The 24,926-nt window shown below is 48.9% G+C and overlaps 16 protein-coding genes across 16 annotated transcripts; 8 read left to right on the forward strand and 8 right to left on the reverse strand.

The window, feature by feature from the left end:
• Positions 1-40: 40 nt before the first annotated feature.
• On the reverse strand, positions 41-2,308 carry B9G98_01847 (Protein EFR3; the record flags this gene model as incomplete). The annotated part of the gene is made up of 1 exon (XM_024808404.1): positions 41-2,308. The coding sequence occupies one exon, from the start codon at positions 2,306-2,308 to the stop codon at positions 41-43; it is 2,268 nt and encodes a 755-aa protein (XP_024664172.1).
• Positions 2,309-2,698: 390 nt separating this feature from the next.
• Positions 2,699-4,936, forward strand: B9G98_01848 (pH-response regulator protein RIM20; the record flags this gene model as incomplete). The annotated part of the gene is made up of 1 exon (XM_024808405.1): positions 2,699-4,936. The coding sequence occupies one exon, from the start codon at positions 2,699-2,701 to the stop codon at positions 4,934-4,936; it is 2,238 nt and encodes a 745-aa protein (XP_024664173.1).
• Positions 4,937-5,017: 81 nt separating this feature from the next.
• On the reverse strand, positions 5,018-6,134 carry B9G98_01849 (tRNA dimethylallyltransferase, mitochondrial; the record flags this gene model as incomplete). The annotated part of the gene is made up of 2 exons (XM_024808406.1): positions 5,018-5,029; positions 5,067-6,134. 2 exons carry the CDS (start codon positions 6,132-6,134, stop codon positions 5,018-5,020), a joined length of 1,080 nt encoding a protein of 359 aa, XP_024664174.1.
• Positions 6,135-6,258: 124 nt separating this feature from the next.
• B9G98_01850 (U3 small nucleolar RNA-associated protein 15) lies at positions 6,259-7,746 on the forward strand (the record flags this gene model as incomplete). Its single annotated transcript, XM_024808407.1, has 1 exon — positions 6,259-7,746. One exon carries the CDS (start codon positions 6,259-6,261, stop codon positions 7,744-7,746), a length of 1,488 nt encoding a protein of 495 aa, XP_024664175.1.
• A 13-nt stretch (positions 7,747-7,759) lies between these two features.
• Positions 7,760-8,506, reverse strand: B9G98_01851 (DNA replication regulator SLD2; the record flags this gene model as incomplete). Its single annotated transcript, XM_024808408.1, has 1 exon — positions 7,760-8,506. One exon carries the CDS (start codon positions 8,504-8,506, stop codon positions 7,760-7,762), a length of 747 nt encoding a protein of 248 aa, XP_024664176.1.
• Positions 8,507-8,702: 196 nt separating this feature from the next.
• B9G98_01852 (ATPase synthesis protein 25, mitochondrial) lies at positions 8,703-10,364 on the forward strand (the record flags this gene model as incomplete). Its single annotated transcript, XM_024808409.1, has 1 exon — positions 8,703-10,364. The coding sequence occupies one exon, from the start codon at positions 8,703-8,705 to the stop codon at positions 10,362-10,364; it is 1,662 nt and encodes a 553-aa protein (XP_024664177.1).
• Positions 10,365-10,495: 131 nt separating this feature from the next.
• B9G98_01853 (hypothetical protein) lies at positions 10,496-11,248 on the forward strand (the record flags this gene model as incomplete). Its single annotated transcript, XM_024808410.1, has 1 exon — positions 10,496-11,248. The coding sequence occupies one exon, from the start codon at positions 10,496-10,498 to the stop codon at positions 11,246-11,248; it is 753 nt and encodes a 250-aa protein (XP_024664178.1).
• Positions 11,249-11,269: 21 nt separating this feature from the next.
• Positions 11,270-12,088, reverse strand: B9G98_01854 (Protein kti12; the record flags this gene model as incomplete). The annotated part of the gene is made up of 1 exon (XM_024808411.1): positions 11,270-12,088. One exon carries the CDS (start codon positions 12,086-12,088, stop codon positions 11,270-11,272), a length of 819 nt encoding a protein of 272 aa, XP_024664179.1.
• Positions 12,089-12,136: 48 nt separating this feature from the next.
• B9G98_01855 (Mitochondrial GTPase 1) lies at positions 12,137-13,102 on the forward strand (the record flags this gene model as incomplete). The annotated part of the gene is made up of 1 exon (XM_024808412.1): positions 12,137-13,102. One exon carries the CDS (start codon positions 12,137-12,139, stop codon positions 13,100-13,102), a length of 966 nt encoding a protein of 321 aa, XP_024664180.1.
• A 7-nt stretch (positions 13,103-13,109) lies between these two features.
• Positions 13,110-13,334, reverse strand: B9G98_01856 (hypothetical protein; the record flags this gene model as incomplete). The annotated part of the gene is made up of 1 exon (XM_024808413.1): positions 13,110-13,334. One exon carries the CDS (start codon positions 13,332-13,334, stop codon positions 13,110-13,112), a length of 225 nt encoding a protein of 74 aa, XP_024664181.1.
• Positions 13,335-13,369: 35 nt separating this feature from the next.
• B9G98_01857 (COP9 signalosome complex subunit 2) lies at positions 13,370-14,839 on the forward strand (the record flags this gene model as incomplete). The annotated part of the gene is made up of 1 exon (XM_024808414.1): positions 13,370-14,839. The coding sequence occupies one exon, from the start codon at positions 13,370-13,372 to the stop codon at positions 14,837-14,839; it is 1,470 nt and encodes a 489-aa protein (XP_024664182.1).
• Positions 14,840-14,897: 58 nt separating this feature from the next.
• Positions 14,898-16,322, reverse strand: B9G98_01858 (Ammonium transporter MEP1; the record flags this gene model as incomplete). The annotated part of the gene is made up of 1 exon (XM_024808415.1): positions 14,898-16,322. One exon carries the CDS (start codon positions 16,320-16,322, stop codon positions 14,898-14,900), a length of 1,425 nt encoding a protein of 474 aa, XP_024664183.1.
• A 627-nt stretch (positions 16,323-16,949) lies between these two features.
• B9G98_01859 (Oxysterol-binding 2) lies at positions 16,950-19,952 on the reverse strand (the record flags this gene model as incomplete). The annotated part of the gene is made up of 1 exon (XM_024808416.1): positions 16,950-19,952. The coding sequence occupies one exon, from the start codon at positions 19,950-19,952 to the stop codon at positions 16,950-16,952; it is 3,003 nt and encodes a 1,000-aa protein (XP_024664184.1).
• A 537-nt stretch (positions 19,953-20,489) lies between these two features.
• B9G98_01860 (hypothetical protein) lies at positions 20,490-21,389 on the forward strand (the record flags this gene model as incomplete). Its single annotated transcript, XM_024808417.1, has 1 exon — positions 20,490-21,389. The coding sequence occupies one exon, from the start codon at positions 20,490-20,492 to the stop codon at positions 21,387-21,389; it is 900 nt and encodes a 299-aa protein (XP_024664185.1).
• Positions 21,390-21,434: 45 nt separating this feature from the next.
• B9G98_01861 (Vacuolar protein sorting-associated protein 3) lies at positions 21,435-23,984 on the reverse strand (the record flags this gene model as incomplete). Its single annotated transcript, XM_024808418.1, has 1 exon — positions 21,435-23,984. The coding sequence occupies one exon, from the start codon at positions 23,982-23,984 to the stop codon at positions 21,435-21,437; it is 2,550 nt and encodes an 849-aa protein (XP_024664186.1).
• B9G98_01862 (pH-response regulator protein palC) lies at positions 23,975-24,910 on the forward strand (the record flags this gene model as incomplete). Its single annotated transcript, XM_024808419.1, has 1 exon — positions 23,975-24,910. The coding sequence occupies one exon, from the start codon at positions 23,975-23,977 to the stop codon at positions 24,908-24,910; it is 936 nt and encodes a 311-aa protein (XP_024664187.1).
• Positions 24,911-24,926: the final 16 nt, after the last annotated feature.

Consider the following 24,926-nt stretch of genomic DNA (forward strand, 5'->3'; position numbering starts at 1 on the left):
CCTGGTTTAATATTTGCACTTTTTTACCAATCCCGTCCTATTAAACAGCAAGTTTACCACGTGAGCTGCTATCCAGTTTGAGATCAGCAAGTATATCTGCCACTTGTGCCCGCAGTCCAAGGCTATTACTTTGCGTTGGCTTGGTAGTTGGCCGGCTGGCCCGACCTGAATTCTGCATGGAAATTGAACTTGACGCGCGACGGATCAATTGGGAGACTGTGGGGGTGTCAGTTTCTGAAGTGTGGTTGCTCCGCACGCTGGAGAATTGCAAATCAGTATGAGCTGAAGCAGCAACTGATGGCGCACGTTTCTTGTAAATATTGAAAGCCTCAGGGAATGTAAGATCATCGATGCCTTCATCTGAGGCAGAAACCCAACTTCTCTCCTCTTCACTCAATTGGAGCTGCTCAATAGTAATAATAACACTAGTGTCGTTTTCGGCGTGCATAGAGCTAGGCTCAGACGGAGGCTGATTCAAAGCCACCGAGAGCGCATCGGTGATAGGAATAGTTGCAGGATAGATAATCCCAGGCAACCAGAGCTGTTCAGAAACTCTCTTTTTGATCACTTGCAAACATGTGTCTGCAGGCTCTTGACGGCGAGCAGCGGTGAAGATCGCTAACAATACGCCCTGGCTAACGCTCAGCAGGGAAACGACTTGAAGAGAAGAAAACTGGACGGACTCATTGTTGGACATTTTTGAATTTGACACCCCAACCTCCTGAACGTGATATGCCCAGCGGCAGATTGAGATAGCGTGCTCACCAAGATGCTCAGCCAAAGCAGTCAGGCAATAATAAATGGCAATATAGTTGACCACCTTGTTGTGGGAGTCGAGGAGTACATTGGCCAGTTGTCGTCCGATAGAGCTTTCAATTCGAGCCTGAGCCTTGACAACCCGATGAGCTCGCCGAAGGTATTCAACGAACGCGAGAGTGTAGTTTTTCAGGACGTCAACATCCTCGGAATTAAGCAACCACTGGGTCGAAGCCCACAAGTTAACCATCAAACGCTCGGTAGCAGGCAAGGTATCAATAAGTTCACGAACATTCAGCATGTCGGTGCTGATGACCTGGGGGTTCTTATGGTCGACAGAAGCACCTGACTGTGCTCTTTCTGGAGGCGCACCGGTTGAGGAATATTTCCAAAGGATCTCAGCTACCATGTCAGTGACTTGACCAGCATAAACCGTGTGCTGGCCAAGCGAGCCGATGATTTTTCTGATTTCAATGACAAGCTCGCTCGCGTTCTGTTTCAGCTTGGCATCACCAAACTCAGAAGTCACCAAACGATGTTGAAGTTTGAGGAGGTCCCGTAGGACGTCTGTGACAGCTAGACCAACAAACGAGACAGTAGCTGACCCAAGCAGAGACTGCAGCAATACACTGTAACTCTTGATGGCATCGACAGCAGCAATGTCCAAACGGCACATCCGCTCAATTAAGGTTTGAACGACCTTGTAGCGCAGTTGTACCTGCGCCCACTGAGCAGCAGCCTCGAATAGAGCGCACAGCCACCGGGTAGGTCTAGTATCGAGACGCTCCATGCAAGTCAACAAACGGCTGGTGAGCCTGACGACCAAGGAGCCATTTGAAGTGTCAAAGCTTCTTCTTAATGCCCACAAAGCGAGGTTGTGAGTGTTCTTGGCCATATCTATAATGGAATGAGCCTCAATAGAAGCGAATTCCAAATTGAACCTTTCAAAAACAGCCCCCGTCTCGTCGACAGGCAACGTGCTGTAGAAAGTTGGCACCGCCTCTTCCAACGTTTCTTGACCAACTGTAGTGCTCAGCGCAGCAGAGATAGACAAACTGGAAAGCGCCTGGAGACCAAGGCCGTGCTGAATGCGGGACTGAGGGCCTGCAGATGTGGAGATAACAATGAATTTTCGCACCAGAGCCCGGTAATCCTCGACCAACTGCTTGTCATAAGCAAACTGGAGACCGTCGTGGTTAATATTGAAGGCGCGGAAAGCCTCTGATGCACAATTAAGCAGCCCAAGCTCGCTGGAGTCAAGGGCAATGGCTATAATAGAAATAGCCTCGGGTGCAAAGTTGTTCAAGTCGTCCTTGCAGTCCTGAATCATTTGGGACATGATCCCCACCGTCACCGACGCATTGCCGATACGGTTCTTTGCAACATATTTCAGAGCCTTGCGCTCGAGAAACTCCGATGCCTGGGGGATTTGCGACCGGTGCGTATTCAGGTAGTAGATTAAATACGACAGCTCGCTTGGCTTGGGCTTTTTGTCACCCAAACCGGGCGGGTAACACGCCCTAATAAGTCGCTCGTATTTCAGGTGCCTCATTATCAGCCGATTGCTCTACTTTATTTCGTAAATTCGTTGGTTTCGGAGACTCGATGCCGGCGTAGGTAAGAAAGACTGAGGGGGCGGGGGAGGGTTAACTGCCCTTACCTAAGGTGGGAGTACATTACCCCGTCGGCAAAAAGACGTGCGCACCGCGCACACATGCGGGTGGAGGATGTGGTGAAATAAACTTAGATATCGGCTAGAAAACTCTAATACCTCAACGTAATAGAACAGGCAAGCCCACGCAATTGTTTTGTGGAGCCCCGCCTTGCCCGTAGCTCGCTTGCTATCAGGGCAACTCAGACACCCGCCTTATGGGCTTTATACCCCAGCCCCAGGCCTCTGGACCTACTTGGCCCGACCTTGGTTCGCTGCAGGTAAGCAGACATGGATACATGTCTACTGACGATTCCAATACGACCAGCATTCAATGCAGATATCTCTGCAGGAATCAAGGAGTATATTGAGAGAGTGTATCAGCAGAATGTAGTGGAGTTTCTGGGGGATATCGACAAGTTACAGAGGCTTCGCGATGCCACGATTTTGTCATCGCAAAGTGAGGCAGCTCTGGAGTACTACGGGCAGCTAGGTGCATTGGCACCCAAGTTTCCCGCGAGCCTCAACTGCAGGTTAGTTTGGGGCAGTTCTCTTGGTTATGGTGTTGGGTCTGTTGAAAGTAATTGCTTGCAGTTCGATCGGATCAACGTCGCCTACAATCTGGCTGCCGCAATCACTCAGCAGGCCGCTGTATATACCAAAAACGATTTGCGCAAGGCATATCAGTGTTACCAGCGCGCGGCTGGTATTTTCCACACATTGGTGACCACCGAAATGGACAAATTCCCTGGTCAACTTGCCATTGGCCTCGACTATGCTACCATTGAATGTCTCAAACTGCTCTGCCTGGCGCAGGCCCAAGAATGCTTTTGGGCAAATGCAGCTCATCCTCGAGATAGCACAATGACAGTTAAACACGCGACGCTAGCCAAACTGGCTGAAGGTGTTCAATCGTTGTATAGTGAGGCTTATGGGTTGGCCAACCGCTCTTCAGCGATCCGCATCGAATGGGCCAGTCATTTGCAGGCAAAGCGCGACTATTTTGAAGCTGTTGCAAGGTACAGAATGTCGCTAGAGTGCCTCGATTCTAAGGAATATGGCGAGGAAGTAGCCTGGCTGCAAGCTGCGAAAGCATCCTTGATGTCCGATACTATTACCACTGCCAAGATCGATCCCTTGCTCAAAAATAACATCCAAGGCCTTAGGAGTCGAGTAGTTGGTGATCTGAAACGTGCCGAACAGGATAACAATCTGATTTATTTGCAAAATGTGCCAAACACCTTGTCTAACTTTACCAAGACGGTGGCAGCAAAGCCTAACCTTGAAATCCTGAAAGACGCCGATGCAAAAGCCCGAGTCGCTCCCTTATTTAGGCTGTTGCTTCCTTTCCCAGTATTCCAAGCCCCCAAGGCCTACAAAGAGAAGCTCGAGTTGTTTGTTGACAAGTACATTGTCAAAGAATGCCAGAGAATCAACGAAAAAGTGCAAAGCAGCTTGACAGAAATGCATTTGCCGGGTGCCTTGGAAGCTGCTCAGCGACCCACCGAGGTCCCAGCCTTCTTAATAGAGCAGCACGAGGCTATAGTTAGAGCGGGTGGTCTCGATGAACTAAGAAGACGCCGCGCTGCTGTGAATGAGCTTCGAGAGCAGGTGGCTGATGAGCTCTCAGAATTGAAAACGGCAATTTCTCGAGCTTTCCCCCAGCCCCAGCTCACGGGGGTTCGAGAAGTTTATGATGAAGTTGCCACCAAGTTTCAACAGTTGGTCGAATATTTAAGAGTAGGGAGAGCGAGTGACGCAAAAGTTGACGAGAGACTCGCACAATCAGAGCATTTAATCCGCATTCTAGTCGAGGGTGCAGATGCAATCAGCACATTTTTACCGGACCCAGTGACCTCGACGCCCAACCGAGAACTTTCTCAGGTCTGCTCGGATTTACAAGCTATTGTTGGTACGTTGATTGGGAATTCCGCTCAGCGCACAGCATATGGTGAGCGGGCCATGGTAAAGGCCGCATCAATGGATATAACTAGCAAGGTTATGGAGTACGTGAAAGGTCGAGTTGCACCAATCGAGCGGGCTAGTGACCTGGATCCTGTATACACTCAGCTAGTAGGAGAGTTCGATCCCGCATTTATTTATTTGAAACAACAAAAGGCCGAGGTGGAATCTATGCTGGCATGTGCAGCGACCAGAAACAAACGTTTCCATAAAAAGCTCAAGGATCTGGGAGATAAGAACAAGACCCGCCAGTTGGCAGTCGAGGCTCTAGAAACTGCTAGCGTGCGTTACGATGAGGTGGGGGCTAACATCGATGAAGGCCGTAATTTCTACGCGACTCTACGGGCTGAAATTGATAAATTACATCATACTACAACTGAGTATAGTGAGCGACACGCGGCTCCTCAAACACCACAATCTCCTGTTTCGAGCGACGAGGCAGAAGAGGAAGCATCCATCCACTCGGTGCCACCACCTGGCAGTGATGCTCGTGTGACTCCACTTTCCACTCCACGACAGCCGTTGCCTGGAGCGTGGGACCACAACTTGCCTATTCGGTTTGGTTGAGCTTTTTTCGATGATACTCGACATTTTTTCTGTGACCACGACTTTGCAAATGCGTTTTCCATGCCGCATCACCCATGACAATTACGGGCTGCCCTTTGCGATCACTGCAATGCTCGCACTCATGCCTCACCCATTGGTCACGGCTGAACTCTTGCTGTTTACGTTGGGCATCAATGTGCTCGGGTACCAATCTTTGTTTAATTTGCTCGCCGCTGAGCCAGTCTCTGGCAATATCTACAGCCCGATCAGCGACATTTTCTTGCCAATTGTCAAGATCAGTGGAATCCAGAACAGCCATTGTCCCTCCTAATTTTTGCAATTGCGGCGTTAATTTATTGATGATCCACTTTGTTTGTTTCTTCGCATACTGCCTTGTTTCGGACTTCATGGCAGCAACACTAGAATCCGGCGTCGGCACTTCTTTCGAAAGGTACGGTAAAAATTGTTTGAATCCCAACACTTGCCAAACTCCTTGTCCCTCAGCATTTTTGCCACCTTCCCACTCCCCATAAAGCTCATTTATCTCGTCCATCAATCCAGCCTCAAGCATTGCATCAACTCGAGTGTCCAACCGCTCGTTGAGGACGTCACGTTGACAATAGATCCAGAAAACAAGCACATTGTATCTTAACTTTGTAGTGCATTCTGATTGTTCTTGATAAATTTCCGAGGGCCGTTGGCCTGTTGTGTAAAACACTTCGAGAGCTCGTCGTAATCGACGGGTATCGTTTGGATGGAATTTGGATGCAATTACCGGATCAATTTGCTTTAATTCTTTCTCGACTTGAGCAGGATTATCCAGTATCTGCTCTTCTTCAGCCGTGAGATTTCTTTTCGGACTTTCTCTCTGTCCTATAGTGGAATTTTCTGCGATAATCGACTGGATATAATAATGAGTTCCTCCAACAAGAATTGGGATCTTACTTCGTTTTTCCATATCATCAACAAGACCAGTCACCTCTTTTTCGAACTGCGTAACTGTATATTGTTTATCCCACTCAATGTGTCCCAAAAGATGGTGAGGCACCCCCATGCGCTCCTTCATGGGATGCTTATTAGTGATAACGTCCAAGCCGCGATACATCTGCATCGAGTCGCCGTTAATGATTTCACCGTTCAGTTTGCGCGCAAGCTCCACAGCCAGCTGGGATTTACCAACACCGGTATTACCAACAATGGCTATCAGCGTGTTTTTCATAGCCTTGACTGCCCTCAAAATAACGTATGGGGTAAGCTGATCCGGAAAGAAGGAAAAAAATATTTGTCATCTGTAAAGGGCTCGAAATTTTTTTCTAACCCTTACAGTCTTTAGTTTTTACAATATGAGTGCGCCTATTGCTCGCATTCAGCCTGTGAGAAACCCGGTTCTTCCGGAAGCCACGACACCAGAGATTCGTTATTGGCGAGGATTCCGGGCCCCACTGCTCGTGAAAGAGAACAATGCAGTTAATCACATTCATTTCAATCCGGCATCCCCTCACGACTTGGCCTTCACGTCCTCCACCCGCATTCAAATTTTATCTTCAAAGACCCAGAGAGTACACAAAACTATTGCAAAGTTCAAGGATACAGTCTACAGTGGTGAATTTCGCCATGACGGCAAGCTGCTTGTCGCTGGTGATGCTACTGGTTTGATTCAATGTTTCGATACCTCGAACCGGGCTGCGTTGGTTACACTCAAGCCCACAAAGTATGCAGTTCACGTTACAAAGTTTCACCCTTCTTCATTGTCTACTTTACTTAGTGCCAGTGACGATCGGGTTGTTCGACTGTGGGATCTCACATCTAGCGATCCGTTGGTGGAGTACAGAGACCACACTGATTATGTTCGCAGTGCCACATTTGTCGCTTCTTTGAATCTTATTGCAACCGGTAGTTATGATGGTTATGTTCGTTTATACGATCCTCGGGTCACCACGTCTGAGGGCCCTGTTGTACAATTCTATCATAAAGAGCCAGTTGAATCCGTGCTCTCGCTGTCGGAGACCACTCTGGCTAGTGCCGGTGGACCAATGGTGAAGATTTGGGATCTTACTGCCGGCAAAAAGATCCGCCAGTTGGGAAATTTCCAAAAAACCGTTACCTGTTTGGCCTCTGCTGGAGAGCGTGGCTTGCTGGCGGGCTCGCTGGACGGCCACGTTAAAGTATTTGACTCTCACAACTCCGAGTACCAGGTCACGTTTGGCTGGAAGTATGGTGCACCTGTGTTGAGCACAGGGATCTCACCTAACCTTCGTCAACTGGCCACTGGTCTCACCACCGGCTTGCTTTCGGTGCGGACCCGTAAGACAGAGCCCAAGGCTGCTTTGCCTGAGAAGCAGGCCAAATCAGGCAACTTTGCCCGCATGATCCGTGGTGCTGAATACCATGGCGAGCTTGAGCACCAAACCATGAAAGGATCCAAGAAGAAGACAATTCGACTCAAGCAGTACGAAAAGCATATCAAAGCCTTCCGCTGGTCAGATGCGCTTGATTCAGCTTTCCAAACTGGTGTCGCGCCAGAACAAACAGTCATGGTCCTTGAGGAACTCAGAAACCGTGGCAAGGTAGTAATTACTCTCACTGGCCGCGATGAGGACTCCTTGGAGCCCTTGTTCAAGTGGTGCTTGAGATCGATCCACGATACCCGGGCCACAACGGTAATTGCCGACTGGATTGGCACCTGCATTGATATGTACGGCTCTGTGATCGAAAAGAGTCCTATTCTCAGCAACTTGCTGAGCCAGCTGCAAACTAGAGTGAACTCGCAGGTGGCCAAGGCTGTCGAGGTTCAGAAAATCGAGGGCATGCTCGACTTGTTAATGGCATAAAAGTATATAAATATCACCTAGCTTTTTTACCAAACGGCCGCTTTTTCTGTATATTAAGCCGCCGGTAATTCTCGGTCGCTTTTCGCTTGGAGGGGGCATCGAACTCCGTAACAGGACGCATAATGACTCGCTTTGTAGTGCGTTTCTGACCACGCTTCCGCCATTTCGGCTCCTGATTGGGCTCGCTTACTTGCGTGGTCTCGATTTCGACACTTCTTGTTTGCGTAGGCGAGGGGGGCATTTCAAAGTCGGAGTCTACGTCAGACATGTTTTCGACCTCTTCGATTATCTGACTGATCGATTTAGACGCTCGTCTTGGAAACAATGGAGATTCACCATCATATACAACCGACCCGCGTTGCCCAATGTATGCAGGAGTTCGTTTAGATTTTGGAGTTTCGACCAGGATGGCCTTGGTGGGTGTGCTGGGGGCATCCAGCTTTTTAACGGGCGTAGCAGGCAGCTGAATATCAAACAAGCCCATTACACGTCCTTGGTGTTGGGGAGTAGGGAAAACCTCGCTGATCGTCGGCTTTTGTGGGGTTCTCTCTGCGTCTGGGATCTCGGTTGTTTCCGAATTGGGATCTGTTTTCGGCTCTGAAAGGTTTGGTTCAGCCTTTAAGGCCGCTGCCTTTTCACGATGATACTGTTTGTATAATCCATGAATATATTTGTTCTCTTTGATATCTTTCGACGACGGCTTTCTACCTGTTTTCTCCAAAAAGTCGCGTTCCCAGTCTTTCAACTTGGTTCTCAGCATTTTCTATCTAAACGCACAGACCTAAACAACCAATTCACACGTTTTCTGACCGGTCCAACCACGATTTGCTCCTTTGCTATTTCAAAAACCCTTCGCTATCTCCAAACTGTGGTTCAAGGTAGGAGCATTACTTAATTTTTATTTTCTCTGAAAAAACATTTTTAATCAGTCTACTTCAGTAACGACTTGGGCAAAAATGAGACTCTTTTTGATAAAGCCGAGATATATTCCGGCGGTCAAACAGTGGACAAGGGCCTTTGCGCAAATTCCGTGGTATGTGGACGAAGGAGCCGAGCAAGTGGCAAAACATCGTATTGAAATGCCCATACCAGACATGCCATCAGATCCACCTTCCAAGCTCGAGCCTATCACAAAATACGTCGTGCAGGACTTGGGATTGATGGACACACAAATTATTGACGGCCGAGACCGAGAAACAGCACTTGGCCCGGCTATCATGATTGTGGGGACCGGCAAGTCGAATCGACACCTTGGTAATGCGGCAGCTCAGTTATTGAACTGGCTGAAAAAAGAATATAATGTAGCAGTGGATACCGAAGGTATCCTGACTGCTAACTTTATCAAGACGCAGAGTCGCCGTGCCCAGCGCCGTGCTAGACAGCAGGGTCTTGGTGAGCAGCAGGCCTGGGTCGAGGCTTTTGCCAAAGTTGGCTCGTGGGTCGTTCTGAACACCAACGTCGATAACATTTACGTCCATTTGCTCACGCAAGACCGCCGAAGAGGATTGGACCTCGAACATCTCTGGACGCACGAACCCCTTCCACAAAAGCAGGATTCGTTCGACGAGCAGTACTTTTCTCCTGCCCAAATGCCATCTGGACGTCGCCAGTTTCATACTGTGGCACCTCGGAACGCTATGGTTTCTGAAAGCTCTCAATCGCTCATGAAGGGTGACTACAAGACCTTGACTGGTGACGAGTCCCTCGTTGCCCACATTAATCATGTGCTTTTAGCTGCGCGTGATCCTAATTACGAGCTTACCGAGTCTTCGCCGGTTGTAACATCATTTTTTGAGTCGTGGCCAACCCTCCCCAGTCGGGAGCAGTGGAAACTACGTTTATACTTTATCGTGACTATTTTCCTTATCAGCAACGATTTCCCCCTTCGGAAGCTCGTGGATCACATCAGACTCCAGCAAGCATCAGGGTATATGGTTGATCAAGAGGATCTGGAACAGATATTCTGCGCTATCGCATACTACAGACAGGCGGAATTTGCTACCAAGCGGTGCACTCCTGAAACTAAAGCACAGTGGACCGAACTTTGTAACGAGAAGAGCAAAACGGTGATCAATATCCACAATATTGTATTCCGATCAAACGGCACGTCATTGCTGGTCAATAACCGCCTCATCACCCTGCTGTTCCGCATGTATGCAGGCCCCAGTGCCACTAGCGTCGATCCACAGACTGCATTAGAAGACCCCACACCGGGACCTCGACCGGCCATGTTTGTGGACTCAAGACTCGCAGCCATTCAAATGATCCTAGAAGACTCTAGCCAGCTTTTGGACAGTCGCACCTTGATGCTGGTGCTTACCACGCTCATTAATGGGCACACCTGGTCAACGTTCTGGCGCATTCTCGACTCTGTGACTGGCATCGCCAATGTTGACGAACGTATAATTGAAGCAGCAGTGGCAATGGTAGTCAAGACCGGAAACGAAGTGCAAATACGCTATGCTCTCGACCGCTTTTTACCCTCTTTATTACTGCAAAACAAAGCGAGTGTCACACCTGCTTTGACTCGTACTCTCAACATCTCGCTCGAGATCGTCGATAGCGAACGAAAGGCTTACCGAGCTCTTCGCCAGGTTATCGCCAATAACCAGAAATGATGTACATATATCTATTTTATTTTACAGTAATGCGAACTCTGCATGCTTGGTGATTTCCGCTTATCTTGACTAAGCACCTCCGTGCCATACCAGGCATTTTCTTTTTTTTCTCTTTATATACAGATCGAACGATGGAGACGATTTCGAGAGAGCTGGGTGGGATGATTGTTGGAAATCGCGGTCCACAGCGTGACTATAACCACGCCGACGACTCGCAGTACAAACGACTTCGAGCAGACGCAGACCGCGAATCCTCCAAATACCGCGAGCTATCAGGGCAAGCGAAACGTGCCTTTGAGTCCGGACGCAAGGAGGAAGCAAGCGAGTTGAGGAAGCAGGCCGCCGTCCACCAGCGTAAAGCAGACGAACTCAATGGTGAAGCGGCCCAGTTCGTATTCAGAGCCAATAATGCAGACTCTGGACCGGACGAAATCGACCTGCATGGCCTGTTTGTACGCGAGGCGTTGTCCGCATTGGACTACCGCATTTCTGCAGCCATCCGCCAAAACGAAAACCATCTTAAAGTAATTGTCGGAAAAGGCTTGCACTCTGAAAATCATATCGCCAAGCTCAAACCAGCAGTGGAACAATTTTGCCAGCAGCGGAATCTCCGGTGGGAGCTGCAGCATGGCAACGCTGGAGTTCTGGTCATTAGACTACCTGGCGGCCCCCAGTCCTTTCCTGCTCCTGGGCAACCCGCGGGTAACGTTGGCTATTCGCAGGCCGGCTATGGTAATGGCCAGCACTATCAACAACAACAGCAGGGCTATGGCGACCACCAGAACAATCACCACTCTTCGGGTGGTGGGTTCTCCGCGAATGATATCAAGAAATATATCAACATTTTCCGGCAGCTTCAGCGCCTTTTCCGCGGCTGCTTCTAGAATACTTAGACATCCAATTATTCAAAGATCCCAGTTCTTTTCAAGAAACTCGATAAAAAAGGGCTCAATGCTTTCAACAGGAATTGTTGCAGTTTTGTTCAATTGAATGAAATTTCTGCGGATTCGGTTGAGCTGAGGTGCAGATAGATTAAGCGGCAACTGGACGCGGATTCCATTCAGCGTGACAGCGGACCCAGCCATGTCACGATGCATATCGAGAGCTTGTTTCACAATAGACGCCGTCGTATTGTTCAACACAGATAGATAGTCTGTGGGAGCTACTGGTTTGATTGAAGTCGCTTGGGTTTGTTTGATGGGCTTCTTTAAGATGACAGCCTGCCAAATATCTGCCATGGGTAGCGGATCTTCTGGCGTCAAAATAAATAGAGGAGAATCCCAACGGTTCATGCTGTTGGGTTCTTCGTACCTGAATACCAAGGCATCGAACAGGTCTTGTGGCCACTTGTCGGTACGCTCATTATTCCATTGATTGCACTGATCTGCAGACGTGCCGACATGGACTACACAGCTGTTAGTTTCAAGTGCTTTGGCGTCACAGTAAAGTTGGTAGCGGAATCCTTTGATATAAGAAAGACTATCGAGAATAACCAAAGACGTCTTTGTTAATAGCCGTTTGACCGCAGACATTTGCTCGCCTCTGGCCATCTTTTCGGTATCTCTCTCGTAATAGCTTGATTTAGGAATATTCAAGCTCTCATCACTCACCACATGGACTTCGGTGACTTCTTCACCCAACCTCGCCTCAAACGCTTCTTTTATTTGCTGCGCTCGTCGACTTTTGCCCGCACTGGGGTAGCCACTCAAAAGTATTAGAGGCATATGTGAAAAAGTCAGTTGGGAGCTCACTTAAGCCAGTTGATTTCTTCCATGACATTTGTGCCTAGGCAGAGTTTTCCTTTGCACAATGTGGTTTTGGCTAACTTTCATGGCCATCATCGCAAGGCACTTCAGACAATGAGGCAACTTGCCTTCCAGGTAGACATGGTGTTGGAGCTACGAGATGCCCGCGCCCCGATCACATCGATCAACCCTTTGTTTGACCGGGTCCTGGCCGGTAAACCCAAACTTGTTCTGTATACCAAGGCTGATCTGAGCCCACTGAAAACATCACAAATTCGAGCCTGGCATCCGGAACAGGATTTCATGAAGATCAACTGTGGGGATCTCAAAGACAGTAAACGGGTCATGACCTACCTGAAAGAAAAATTCGGTGCTATGATTCCATCACCACCATTGGGAACTCGTTTACTGATCACAGGTATGCCTAACGCCGGAAAGTCGACATTTTTGAACAACTTGCGCTCTGTAGGTACAAAAAAACGCAACAAAGTGGCGAGAACCGGCCAAACGCCGGGCGTAACTAGAAACGTTTCCGAAACAGTGATGGTATCCGAATCACCCAAAGTCTTTGTATACGACACACCGGGAGTGTTTGTCCCTCAAGCCGCGAACTCTGAAGAAATGCTCAAGCTGTGTTTGATCAATGCCGTGAATCGCACGCAGGTTGAGCCCTCGGTTCTGGCTGATTTTCTCTTGTACAAACTCAATCTTGCATACCCCAGCCATCCAAAATACCCCGGAACACCCACAAATGACCTACATGTTCTGTTGAGGCGGATATCCAAACTCAAGCACTATAATTACGGTCAACATGAAAATTCAGTTTCCTTGGGATGGATCGACCGATGGGCCCGAGGCAAAGTGGCGAAACTATGCCTGGATGATGTATCGGTTGAGGCTTATAACGAAGCTTTAACCCTAAAACAGCAGCAGCGTATTGATCTCGGCAATATCCCTGTAAGTCGGGACTTGCGCAATCGCTTCATGATTTAACGCTTCCCTAATTTATTTTAAAGTCATAATCTGCCGTCGCCATGAAAAGCGCAGCATTACTTGCCGCCAATTGAGTGATTCCAAATACCAGCGGACTCATTTTCTCAACTTGTTCGAGGAGCCGGTCGAGGGCCTGCTGTAGATTCTCGAATTTGCCATGCAATTGAGCCATTTGCTCGTCAAGCGACCCAGTTGGTGGTATAACTACACTTAATCTCCCGTGTCGGGTCATGTAAAGTTCACGTTCTAACTGTCAGCAAAGATATCATGTCGGATGAGGACGATTTCATGCCGAGTTGCGATGAGGACGACTTTGATTTTGGAGACGAGGACGATATGATGTCACAAACATCAGAAGGAGAATCGCATAGCGAGAACAGGTACTACACTGGCAAGAACTACCGAGCGGACGAGCCACAGCGGGCGGAGCGCGAGTTTCAGAGCGTTATCGACAGTGATGGGAAGAGCGAATGGGCAGCAAAATCAGCCAAACAATTATTTAAGATGAGCATCAACCAAGGAATGGAGTTGGACCGAATAGAAAAGTACTACCGTCAGTTCTTATCCACCGTGCTCTCGGCTGAGACCTCTCGAGCGGACCGTGAAAAATCATTCAACAGTATGCTTGACTTTATTTTGTCCACAAACCCAGAAAATAAACTCGAGTTGCACCAGATTGCTCTCAATGCTTTGGCAGACCATCCGCCAGAGAGCCGATTAGTTTGCCGGGCTCAGTTGAACCTAGCCCGCCTTCTACTCGACCGAAAACAGTATGATTCTGCCTTGAACCTCGTGAACCTCACGATGATATCTCCTGACGTTGAAGGAAGTGCCAGTTGGAAGCTTCCGTTGTTGATTGAGCTTTATGCTTTGCATATTTCTCTGGCATTGGTGCTGGGTACTGGAGAAGAGGCCGAGTACTACGAGCGAGCTAGTGAATTGAAGCTTCATATGACACACCCAAGAATATCAGCAGTTATTCGTGAATGTGGTGGGCTCTTGGCTATCAGAAGTGAGCAATGGAACGAGGCTCGTGACTTGATGCTGGTGAGCTTCAAAAGCTATGATGAGGCCGGCCGCCCCGAAAGATTTAGGGCCTTAAGATATTACGTCTTGGCTTGTATTATGACAGGATCAAAACTAAATCCGTTTGATTCCCAGGAAACAAAGGCATATCATGAGTTCGAAGAGGTCTCTGAGCTAGTGAGCTTGGTAGACGCTTTTTTCCGATTCGATCCAAAATCGTTCAAGTCTACGGTCAAACAGTTTGAGATTGACGCCAAAGACGATGCTACAATGTCATGGTTAATCAACAAGGTACAGAAATCTTTTGATTACCAGGTTTTGGCCCACATTCTCGAGCCTTTCTCTCGAGTCAGTTACCGGTATCTTGCCGACGCCGCTCAGTTAGATATAAAGGAGATTCCTGAGCTTGTTACCCAATTGATTTTGGACCAGGTAATAACCGATGCTCGTCTTGACGACGTCAATGGAATTGTGATTTTATCTGCTCAACCATTTGTTGTTGAAATCCCGCAAGTCTCTAACCTGCCTCTCCCATCTCGCTACAGCGACCAAAACAAAGCAACTGCTAGGCAGCGCGAAATGGAGTCAATCTTAACTGGACGCGAAAGAGTTGCGCAACGCCATCGTGATCCGTACGACGTTAACGATGTGCTAACTCAACTTGTAAAGGCGACTGCTCAAACACAATTGGCCATCGGACGACCACTTTGACCTAAGAATAAATAGAAGACAAATATATATATTTAATAGATAAACACTGCAGTTAAAGTTACACATCAACTGAGCGGATTTTTTCTGCCTCTTCGATGCTGCCAGCGCCCGAGGGGCCAGAGCCGCTACCTGAGGGTCTGCTACCCTCATGAACTACGGGAGGGGCCCAGGAAAGATAGTCACGGCGAACTTCGACGTAGTCGTATGCGAATTCACCGATCTGATCTTCGTCGACACCGCGGGCTTCACCGTCTTCGGAAACCCTAAGAGCGCAGCCAGGAATCTGGTCAATTACGAAGGCAATAATGACCGTTACGACTGCAGTCCAGCCGACACAGGCGGCTGTATATGCGATTTGTTTGTAGATTTGTTTCCAATTGTTTGTGAGCCAGCCTCCTTCAGAGACGGTGTGGCCATCAAGGCCAATGACCCAACTGGCACCAAAAAATGCATTGAAAATGAGACCAATGATTCCAGCGATACCATGCTCTGCAAGGGTATCCATAGAATCGTCAATGCGTAAGATGTATTTCAGCTGGGTGCTGTAGTTACATACCACAGCCGAAACAATGCCCAGAACCATAGACCCCCAAAGAGGAATAACGCCAGAGCAAGGGGTAGCAGCCACCAGGCCAGAAATAATGCCTGAACAGACGGCGACACATGACCATTTTCGCTCAAGACGCCAATCGAGTAAACACCAGGCAAATGCCCCAAAAACTGCAGTGATGTTGGAGTTCCAAACGGCATAAACGGCTCGCAAGTCGGCACCTCCGGCCGAGCCACCGTTGAATCCCAGCCAACCAAACCACAATAGCGCAGTGCCCAATGTGACCATCGAGACGTTGTGGGGTCGGAAATTCAGCAGCAGTTTTTCCTTTCGGCGACCAACGCAAAGAGCGAAAGCCATACCACCAACACCTGAGCCGATTTCGACAGGCCCACCACCAGCATAGTCCAGCACCGACCAGTTGGCGCCGGCCCAGCCGTCGGGGCCCCAAGCCCAATACGCCAAGGGGCAATAAACAAGCGTAGCCCAACAGAATACAAAAAGTAAAGCTGGGAAGAGGCGGCCACGCTCAGCGGTACCGCCCATGAGAATAGCGCAAGTCACGGCGCAGAACATTCCCTGATAAGTTGCGATTAGAAGAGTGGGCAAGCCATCGTAGTCTTTTGGGTCGAAAGCATTGCGCAAAGCGAAATGATGCAAATTTCCAATGAATCTATTCGTTGCCGTGGGCGAGAATGCCAAAGAGTAGCCCCAAAAGTACCACTGGAACATGGCAACGCATCCGGCCATAAGACACAGCCAGATCATGGAAAGCGCCGATTTCCGGCGGGCGAGACCTGAGTATAAGAAGCCAAGTCCTGGAATCATTAAGAACACACAGAGTGTCGACATCAGAATATAACTGATATCACCCGTGTCATAGTTCGGGATATCCGAGGGCGTTGGCGGTGACCTAGGTATAAGGTTCGACATGGTTGATCCCTTCTGTGTTTAACTTAAAACAGGGATGAGAAAATAGCGTCGTTGTACAAGGTGGAAGCTGACTTGCAAATGACCGGTAATTCGAAACTGAGGCTTTTTAGGTGGCTCGATCTGCCTTAAAAAAAGCCTGGCGACATTTTTACTTGACTGCATGCTGCAGGTTGCTCGTTTGTCATTGGCTGCTAAACCTTCCCTATCAGTAGGGCTAGGGCTCGTTGCAGAGATAATGCACGGTATCGCTCCGAGGACGAATTCAGGCACAAGAGCCTATGCGGGTGATGAGGAGACTACGCCATAGTGCGCCGAGGCGTTAGCGCCGGTTAAGCGAATACCAGAGGCCTTGCTCAACGCTTTAGGAGTCCCTGTCATTTATTGCCTCTCGTAGGGTCACCCAATTTCTACACACCCTGTAATCATCCCTTCCTAATTGCCGCTGTCATGCACTAGTGGTTTTTGCCGGAAGCGAGCACCACCATTTGGGCGGCGGGCGGCCCTTACCCCGGTATTATGGGCCATTATCGCACCTAATCTCATGCCGATCGTTTTCTCGGTGCTTTTGTGTAATTCTTGACTTACAGCTTCGCTAAGTTGAGTGCTAGTTAAGTTCTCTAATGTATATCAAAAGATGTCACCTTTGTCGGCAAGCTCCTGCCGCTTACGGTTGCCCCAGTAATCATTGATGGGCCGGTAGTACATGGCTTCAGTTACTGGATGCTTCACGTGCTCAAACCATTGCGGTTTCCACTCCACACCATCTGCTTCTCGCTGCTTTCTGGCCGCACGCTGCTTCTCTTCGACCCGGTGCTTCTCGTCGCTTGCTTCGTCATAGAGTCCTTCCTCCATGCACCTCTGATCGGGGCGCAGGCGCGTGTCAGTGGGGGGGAGCCAAGGCTTGAGGTTGTCGTCAATCGCATTAAGGGTAATTGCGAATGGTGTCAGATTGAAAGGAGCAGGGGGACGCTCGTGAACTTGCCAAAGTAGGATCTTGTGCTTGGTACCAATCTTTTTGGCGTAAATCTTGTCATTCCAGGTGCCAGCAATTGCATAAAGATCGTTTCCTTCGTTGTCTTGGACGGTGCCCTCGAGCTTGTAGGCGGATCCACCCCGCCAGCCCCGAGCCTTGAGCTCCAGAACACATTTATAGCCTGAGGTATGATTCTCCAACGTCAATGTGCCGTAGTTGTCAACCACAGGGTTGCCCACCATAATTCCAACAACCGATGAAGTCACCTTGCGATAAGAATAAAGTTCCTCCTTGACTCCAGCTCCTTCATCAGGTCGCAAATTGATGTACCACAAGCCCAATGGGTTGATGTCAAACGAACGACCATAAAACTTCGATTTGACATTGGAATCACCGTAAAAGTCCCACTTGGGCGATTCGGCCATCAAGGCACCAATCGGGGGATGGTGGGATACCTGTTCGGCCACAAGACGGAAGTGGTTATCGGGGCGACAGTATTCATAGGTCTCGCCAAGCAGAGGGTTGAAAGGCTTGGCAACACGATTGATTGTGGATGAGTATGACGACACAGTGAACGCAGCGACATATGCCATGCGCAAACCAGGGTCTGCCGTGGCCGCCGCCTTATCCAGCAAATCAACATACTCCATATCCTCTGCAGACCGCTGGATCAAAGAAATACATTCATTGAACGTGACAGGAAGTGTCATTCTTGTCATATCTTTTCCAATAAGGTTTTTAAGAATACCCCACAATGAGATCTTTGGCCGGTTGTCATTATCAATTTTGAGTTTCGTTCGAATGCCATTTTCATAACCAGCATAAGAATTATCAGTGGTAATAACTTCAGCCTTTTGCTTTTGTTCCAAAGTATCGGCAATCTCCTCGGTTTCGTCTTGTTGCTCCACAGTTTTCTTAGCAACGGTCGCATCAGCATTTCCGTCGCCAGCTGCAGTTGCCGCTGGCTCCGTAACAGACGGTTCGGCGTGGGATGAAGAAACCCGCTCTTCAACCACGTCATCACCCTCTATAGTATCAAAGAATTCGTCTTCGCTCTCATCAGCATCTCCTTTGAGCACATGCAATTGTTCAAGAACCTTTTCGTGCTCGATTTGGAGATCACGTAGATTGCGGGCCCAAATCTTTTGGTTGTTGTCAGATCTAGCCAAATTTCGCCGCAACCTATTGAGGAACTTGTGATTCAACTGTGTATCGCCTTTGAGATTATCAACTGCTTGCATGCCAAATGTCGCAGCATCAATGACCTTGGTGTTACTCTGGTCTGCACCTTCCTTGATAGAGAGGAAAGTGTCTCGCAATACTTTGAACTGTGTGATAATTGAATCGTAACCTACTGGCGAAGCAGTCATCTCGTCAATTTCAATGTCGTCCTCATCGTCGTCCTCATCGTCATCATCACAGCTGTTAGCAGCTAAATCATTGATAAGAATTCCTGGAGAAGCAGTAGAACTGTTCATACATTGCTGATTGGACTGAGATGAGGCACTTTGGGCACAAGAGTCAACTGTATGGTGTTGCACATTAGAGTTGATCGATGAAGCTGCAATGCTATTGCGCTTTGCATGCCCCATGTAGGATTGAGCGGGTAGGGGGGTAGAATGATCCTTGGCAAACCGGATGGCATTGGATAGTGCCCATACCCACCTGTTGGTTTCCACGGCATGGTTTGCTCGCAAGTGATATTTGGCAACGCCCGTCTTTACCTCGAAGCGGTTTTTTTCACTGGAATCGAGCTTTACTCGAGCACTCTTCATTTCAATAGATCCGCGGCAAGAACTTGCAGAGTCCTCGGGCTTTTTATAATAACTGAGGCGTCCGTCTTTTAGTACAAACCAGCGCTGGCGATAGCCAGTCGTCACGTTGGTCCACTTCTTCAAGTAACCCTCCATGTAGGGATGGTCGTTTACGCCTTTCGACTGCGATGTCTGATCAAGAATTGCTTGCGATTTGGCCGCATCATTCAGCAGTCGCTTGATCTTGTCATTTTTGGTCACTTGAGCCGGCAGCTTGCCGTCGCGGTCCTGGGTCAGCGGGTCGCCGTTGTGAGTCAAGATGAACTTGACGAGCTGTAAATTGTTTGAGCGTGCCGCATCATGAAGAACAGTAGATCCAGTATCGGGGTTGATGCCGTTGATGTCTAGTAATTCCTGGACACGTGAATTGGCGAATACCTCCTCAAGTCGGGGAAGGTCTTGGCTGTCGAATAAAGCCTTCACCTTGATTGCATTACGCTCAATAAACCGGATCTGAGCCTGACGCAGTGTTTCAGTGAGCTGGGGGCTCGAAACACAATCGAACGGGGTCTGACCAGCATCGTTCATGATGGTGTCATTGATGTCGTCTTGTTCTAGCAAGAGCTCCGCGACATCATTACGGCCGCGGGAAACAGCGACATGCAGCGTGGTCGAGCCGCTTTCGTTCGTCTCGTTGATATCTCGATTTTGCTCGCGGTACAGCTGGAGAATCCTCGCCACGAGCTCAATGCTGGACGACGATTCGACTGAGGTGCCCAGTAAAAAGGGTATCTTTTGCAGGTTGTAGACATCAGCGAGTTCGTTGAATTTCTCAACAGACGACTCGCGAAGAGCAGAAATAAGTTTTAGTTTGACCACAGACGAGTCCAGGTCTGTATCCATTCTGCGAGCTTGTCTAATAGCAAACAGAGAGGTTTGTGGGTGTCTGCATACACCCTCCATCGGCGTCTGTTTAGTAAGGCTCGAAGCGCTGGCAAACGTGCCAGGGCGGGGAGCCAAAAGCTTGGACTTGAAGGCGGTGCGAAAATCGCATATTTGGTCGGCCAGCTATTTGATTGAAAAAAGTACTGTTTCCGGAACTCCCAATGACTCCCAGGTCAATTTCCGGCCCTCGCAATACCTCCCTAACCAGCTTCGGCCCGGCCTCCAGTTGAACCCTTACCCCATTACCAGTCTGCCCATAATGTAGTCTGATCACGGAAAAGCCGACCGAGCTTATGCATCCATGAGGGTATGCGCCTTGCTAGCCATCTGACGTTTCCACCGATGATTAAGCCAGCCTAACCTGCTCCAACGTTAACCATCATGTGATCACGTGCTATACGGTATCCGCCTATGACAAAAGCTGGGTTCGCTTACTACATTTCGGGATCTTTTTTGGGTGATTTTTTTCCAGCTTGACAAATTCAGGTCTAAATAATGTTGTCTCGTGGGTTGAGAACAACAGGAAGGCGGTTCTACTCGGACAAGCCGGCGTTCAGTGTTGAGAGCTTCGTCAGCCGTATTGATGCACTCACGAAAAACCGCACGCCTAGCGGGAAGAAGAAGTGGGAAATCTCCGGCAAGAAGGCAGACACCAACACCAACTACCGGCCCCGTCGTCCTCAGCAAAATGGTGTGAATGGCAAGCCAGCTCCGAAGAGAGCTCCCGGTCAGGACAACGCTACCAGGGCCACCCGCCCTCGGGCTCCTATGACCCGGGGACCGAAGCCCAGTGCTGCTCCTGGTGCTGCCCCCAAACCGGTTGCGATCGAAGCAAACCGTGCCGACTCGTTTGCCCAGCCGACATTTACTGGATTCACCGCATCTCCTGCCGCTGCAAAGCCCTTGGCAAAGCGTCGCCCCCAGCCCTTCGACCGCCGTCGTGCCCGTAAGCCCAACAGTGGTCGCGCTCGGGTTGCTGGCCGCAGCAACGCCAACAATGTTTCCCGTGCTACCAGAGCTGCAGAGCCTGAGCAAGGTGTTCTTTCTGGCTCCCAGGCCCTGAACCTTGTCTTGAAAAATTCTGGAAGTGACTCTACTGGCTGCATCGAAGTCGACCGCCTCGATCTGCGGTCCATTTCCTCGTCCTTGGTACCTTCCTCTGTTACTTATAATACCCGTGTGTGGTCTGTTTTGAATAAAACTCGCGTTTCCGACAAGAACGTCGCAGAGCTTGTCGAGCGGGCCGTCCGCGGCACTCTCCAAGTGCCTAGCGATGCCGACCAGTCAGTTGTCAACGCGCTGGCTGGCAATCGGTACTTGAGTGCAGACACTCGGGCTTTCTTGAGCCAGGTTGCTTCTGGTAAAATCACCCCAAAGCAAATCTCTCAGCAATAAAATATTTTGTACCCCGTTAGGGACTATTGTATATACAATGCATAATTATTCGTTAACTTTCGTTTGTCTTACAACCTCTGAAGAGATCATCGAGTTTTCGTACTTGGCCACCCCACGAAGCAACATGGACTGCCGTTTCTCGCTTGATATATGCTTCAAGTGGTAGGAAAAATACTCTGAAAACTCACTGGCTGCCCATTCACTAGGCAAATACTCCAATGCCAGATCCACGCTAATGTCTGATGCCTTTAGTCGCAAAAGCTCGCTAACAACATGTACATTGCGTGAGCCGTGCGTGAGTTGGCGGAAAACTTCCTTGGTCAAGTCCAGCTGCATCCGTGGCCTCTGTTTATCAAGAGTTACACTTGGTGGAGGGGCTGGTCGCCCGTACTCACAATAATAAAATAAGCTCTGGTAGTCTTTAATTTCGTCCAATAGTTCAATGCATTGCGTATGCAGGCCGAGATAACTGTAGAGCGCCGAACGCTCAATGATCAGGTGCCGGGCGTTTTCATCAAGTAAAGCAGTGAGACTAGCCAAGTCAGCCTCAGGGCGACAAAGAAGATGCCAAAAGTCTAGCTCGAGCTGCAAAAACTCGTATATTACCTTGTGTTGTTGTTGCCTTTCCTTTTGCTTCACAATGTATTCGTAAAAGGATCGTTTGGGGTGGGGTAGCTCGGTATACTCCTTGTAGAGTTTTTTGATAAACTTGGATACTTGCGGAGTTTTTGAGCCTTCGACAAGATCAGCCGCAATGATTGTAGTCAAATCGGCTGCAAAGGATGGGTTCTTGACCTCATATACCAAATATTTGAGGTAAGACCTCCAAGCAAGCTCGCCTTGTTGTTTTAATGCATCCAGGACTCGTTGTTCGTCAAATCTCACTTTTGTTGTTTTCAAGATGTTCAAACCAGTATTGACATCCAGACTTGTTACTTCCAAAGCTTTTCTCCAGACCAAGTCTTCATCTTCGCTGTTCTGAAGCACCTCAGACAGTTTTTTTGCCGACGCCTCCTTGTCAAGCGGTATACTTCCTTTGAGTGCTTCAGTCCACAGATCCACAAGCTCGCTGCTCATCTGGCGCTGTGTGTACACCTTTTCTAGCACATCAAACTGTTCTGTAGTACGGAGCTGCTCGATTAGCTGGTCAAAAGAGGCAGTGGCATCTTTGGCAATAAACTGGATATAAGAAGAGCCCTGCAACAGTTTGGCATAGTGTATTTCGAATTTTGCAACATCAGAGTGGCGCTTGATTTGGGCACGAAGAAAAGTTCGGTAAAACCGCAAAGCTGCCTGATCTGATCTGAGACCTTCAAGCTGATCAAGAATTCCTTTCAACCCAGGAAAGGTAGAAGGTGCCGTGCCATCCCCAAATAAAAAAAGTACAATGCCAGAGTCGAGTTTGATGCCGTCCAGCCAGGCACCTACAGCTTTTGTGTACTCTTTGGACACCAATAGCTGCAATGCCAACAGTAAACTAAGGTACTCGAGTTCCCAAACACCTTGCTCGTTTCCAATATCAATCATGTTGGGCGAAATCTCTTCGATTTCACCTTCAAGAATACCTGTTTCAACTCGACTGAAATCTGATGGCGGGAGCCACCAGTCCATGCCATCTTCATAAACAATCAAAGCCATGGCTCGGGTTGAGCATGGTCTGCCTAGCTTTGTGGTCAATTGCTCATTAGGAATCAATGGACCGGGAAAATCAAACACCCTCACGACTGGCCGATCACCAAAGTCATGCTCCAGGAGCTCGATTTTCGTCTTTAGGGAATGTATTAAAAGCTGAGACTTGACAACGGATAGTAAGTACGTGCAATTGATCACAACCGCCTGAGAAGGATACGTGTCCCACATAATAACATCACCCTGGCGAGCGACCTCACCCCCATCGGTCACAATTAGCCCCATAGCCACATCTTCCATAGCGGTGCCTTGTACCACGAGGAACTCGGTGGGACCTGCAATTCCTAGAATTGGTTCCAAGCCCGGTGCAACGGGAAAAAGAGGGATTTTAGAGTCTTTCGACAGGTCTAGCAACTCATATGTATCCTTTGTTGCCAATAATAGTTTGGTGTCAATCCAACAACCTTTAATGATGTCTGGGTACTCGATCGATCGAGCTACTTTTACCGAGTCTTGAGTCAAATCGAGAAACCTAATAGCAGTTGAGGTAAATATGGCGATTTGTTGACGAGGTTTTTGTGGATCTGCATTCTCCTCAAGTACAAACTGACTTACATCTCGCATTGACAGCTTGGGCCATGTCTCCAACTTATCCAAAGAATAACCAGCCACTGTCCTACCAGAGGTCAAAGCAAGGGCACAATTCATTTCATCCAATGCTATAATTTTCTCAATTCCAAGGTCCTTTTTAGTGTGGTTGGTTGCTATCTCCGTCCACTCATTGTCGCCTCTCGAGAGCGCGGTGATAACACCATCCTCTGTGCCCAATATCAAAAAATCCCTGCCATATGTAGCACAGGTTACTTTACCCTGCACCGGCGACTCTTGAAACGCTGGAACGCGCTGCATTAACTCAAGGTGAACGTCGGGTTCGTCAGCAGGAAGTTGACTTGAAGATGTTACCATTTGAGGTACCGTCTACAGCGGTGGTTTCATTGGATCAATTGATTTCCGAAAGATCTCTGGTACGCCAGTCTCTTAAGGCGGTTAGGAGCGACCGTAATCCCGATTGGATAGCAGCAGTACGCGCTTTGCAGCAGTACCTGCCACTTATTGCCGAAAGCTATGAGAGCTACGAGAATGCCACTTTTAAATGGCGACTGCCTTGGTCCGCCCCACACTTTAAAACCAAACTAGTAGGTGGCGACAGCGAATTAGGCATGGTGGCACTTTCTTTGGTGCTTTGCACGGTGCGGGCAGCAGAACAAGCCCAGGGAACTAAAGACTATAAAAGAGCGGGACACTTACTTCGCCAAGGACAATCGTTTGCAATGTATCTTGCAAATCTTCGACTAGAGACGACTGTTGCTGATTTAAGTGCAGCTACGCGGACAGCACTTGTCCACATTCTCGATGCCATGGGTCATCAATTTTTGCTAAATAAATTATTGGGCGAGTTTCCTGAGACTCCAATCAGCGCATCTTCCGCTGTTTTGCACACGCGAATAGCAATGCATGCTTTGGATGAGTATAGACACAGCCTGCAGCTGGTGCCAAAGCAATTGAGAAGCTGGTGCCAGAGCCAGGAAACGTTTTGTGCGGCTACAGGCCAGGTATTATTGGCAATTGAGAGTTCCGAGCGAGGGGCCGTAGGGAAAGCGCTGGGACACCTGAATTTAGCTCGAAACAAGCACAGCTCGCTGGAGCTACTGATTTCCCGCTTGACACAGCAGTACGAGTCTGATAACAAACTTGTATCATTCCAGACCATTCCCAATCCCTCGGAACTTGCTCAATTACCCAGTGGAAGACGGGTCTTTGAGGTTTCAGCGTGGGCTCCGAACCAGCAGAGCGCGGGCCCCGTCCTCACTACGGCCCAGAACTATTACTAGGGGGCGTACGAGTTTT

This window comes from Wickerhamiella sorbophila, assembly GCF_002251995.1.
Source record: "Wickerhamiella sorbophila strain DS02 chromosome Unknown contig3, whole genome shotgun sequence".
In the NCBI taxonomy this organism is placed as follows: Eukaryota; Fungi; Ascomycota; class Dipodascomycetes; order Dipodascales; family Trichomonascaceae; genus Wickerhamiella; species Wickerhamiella sorbophila.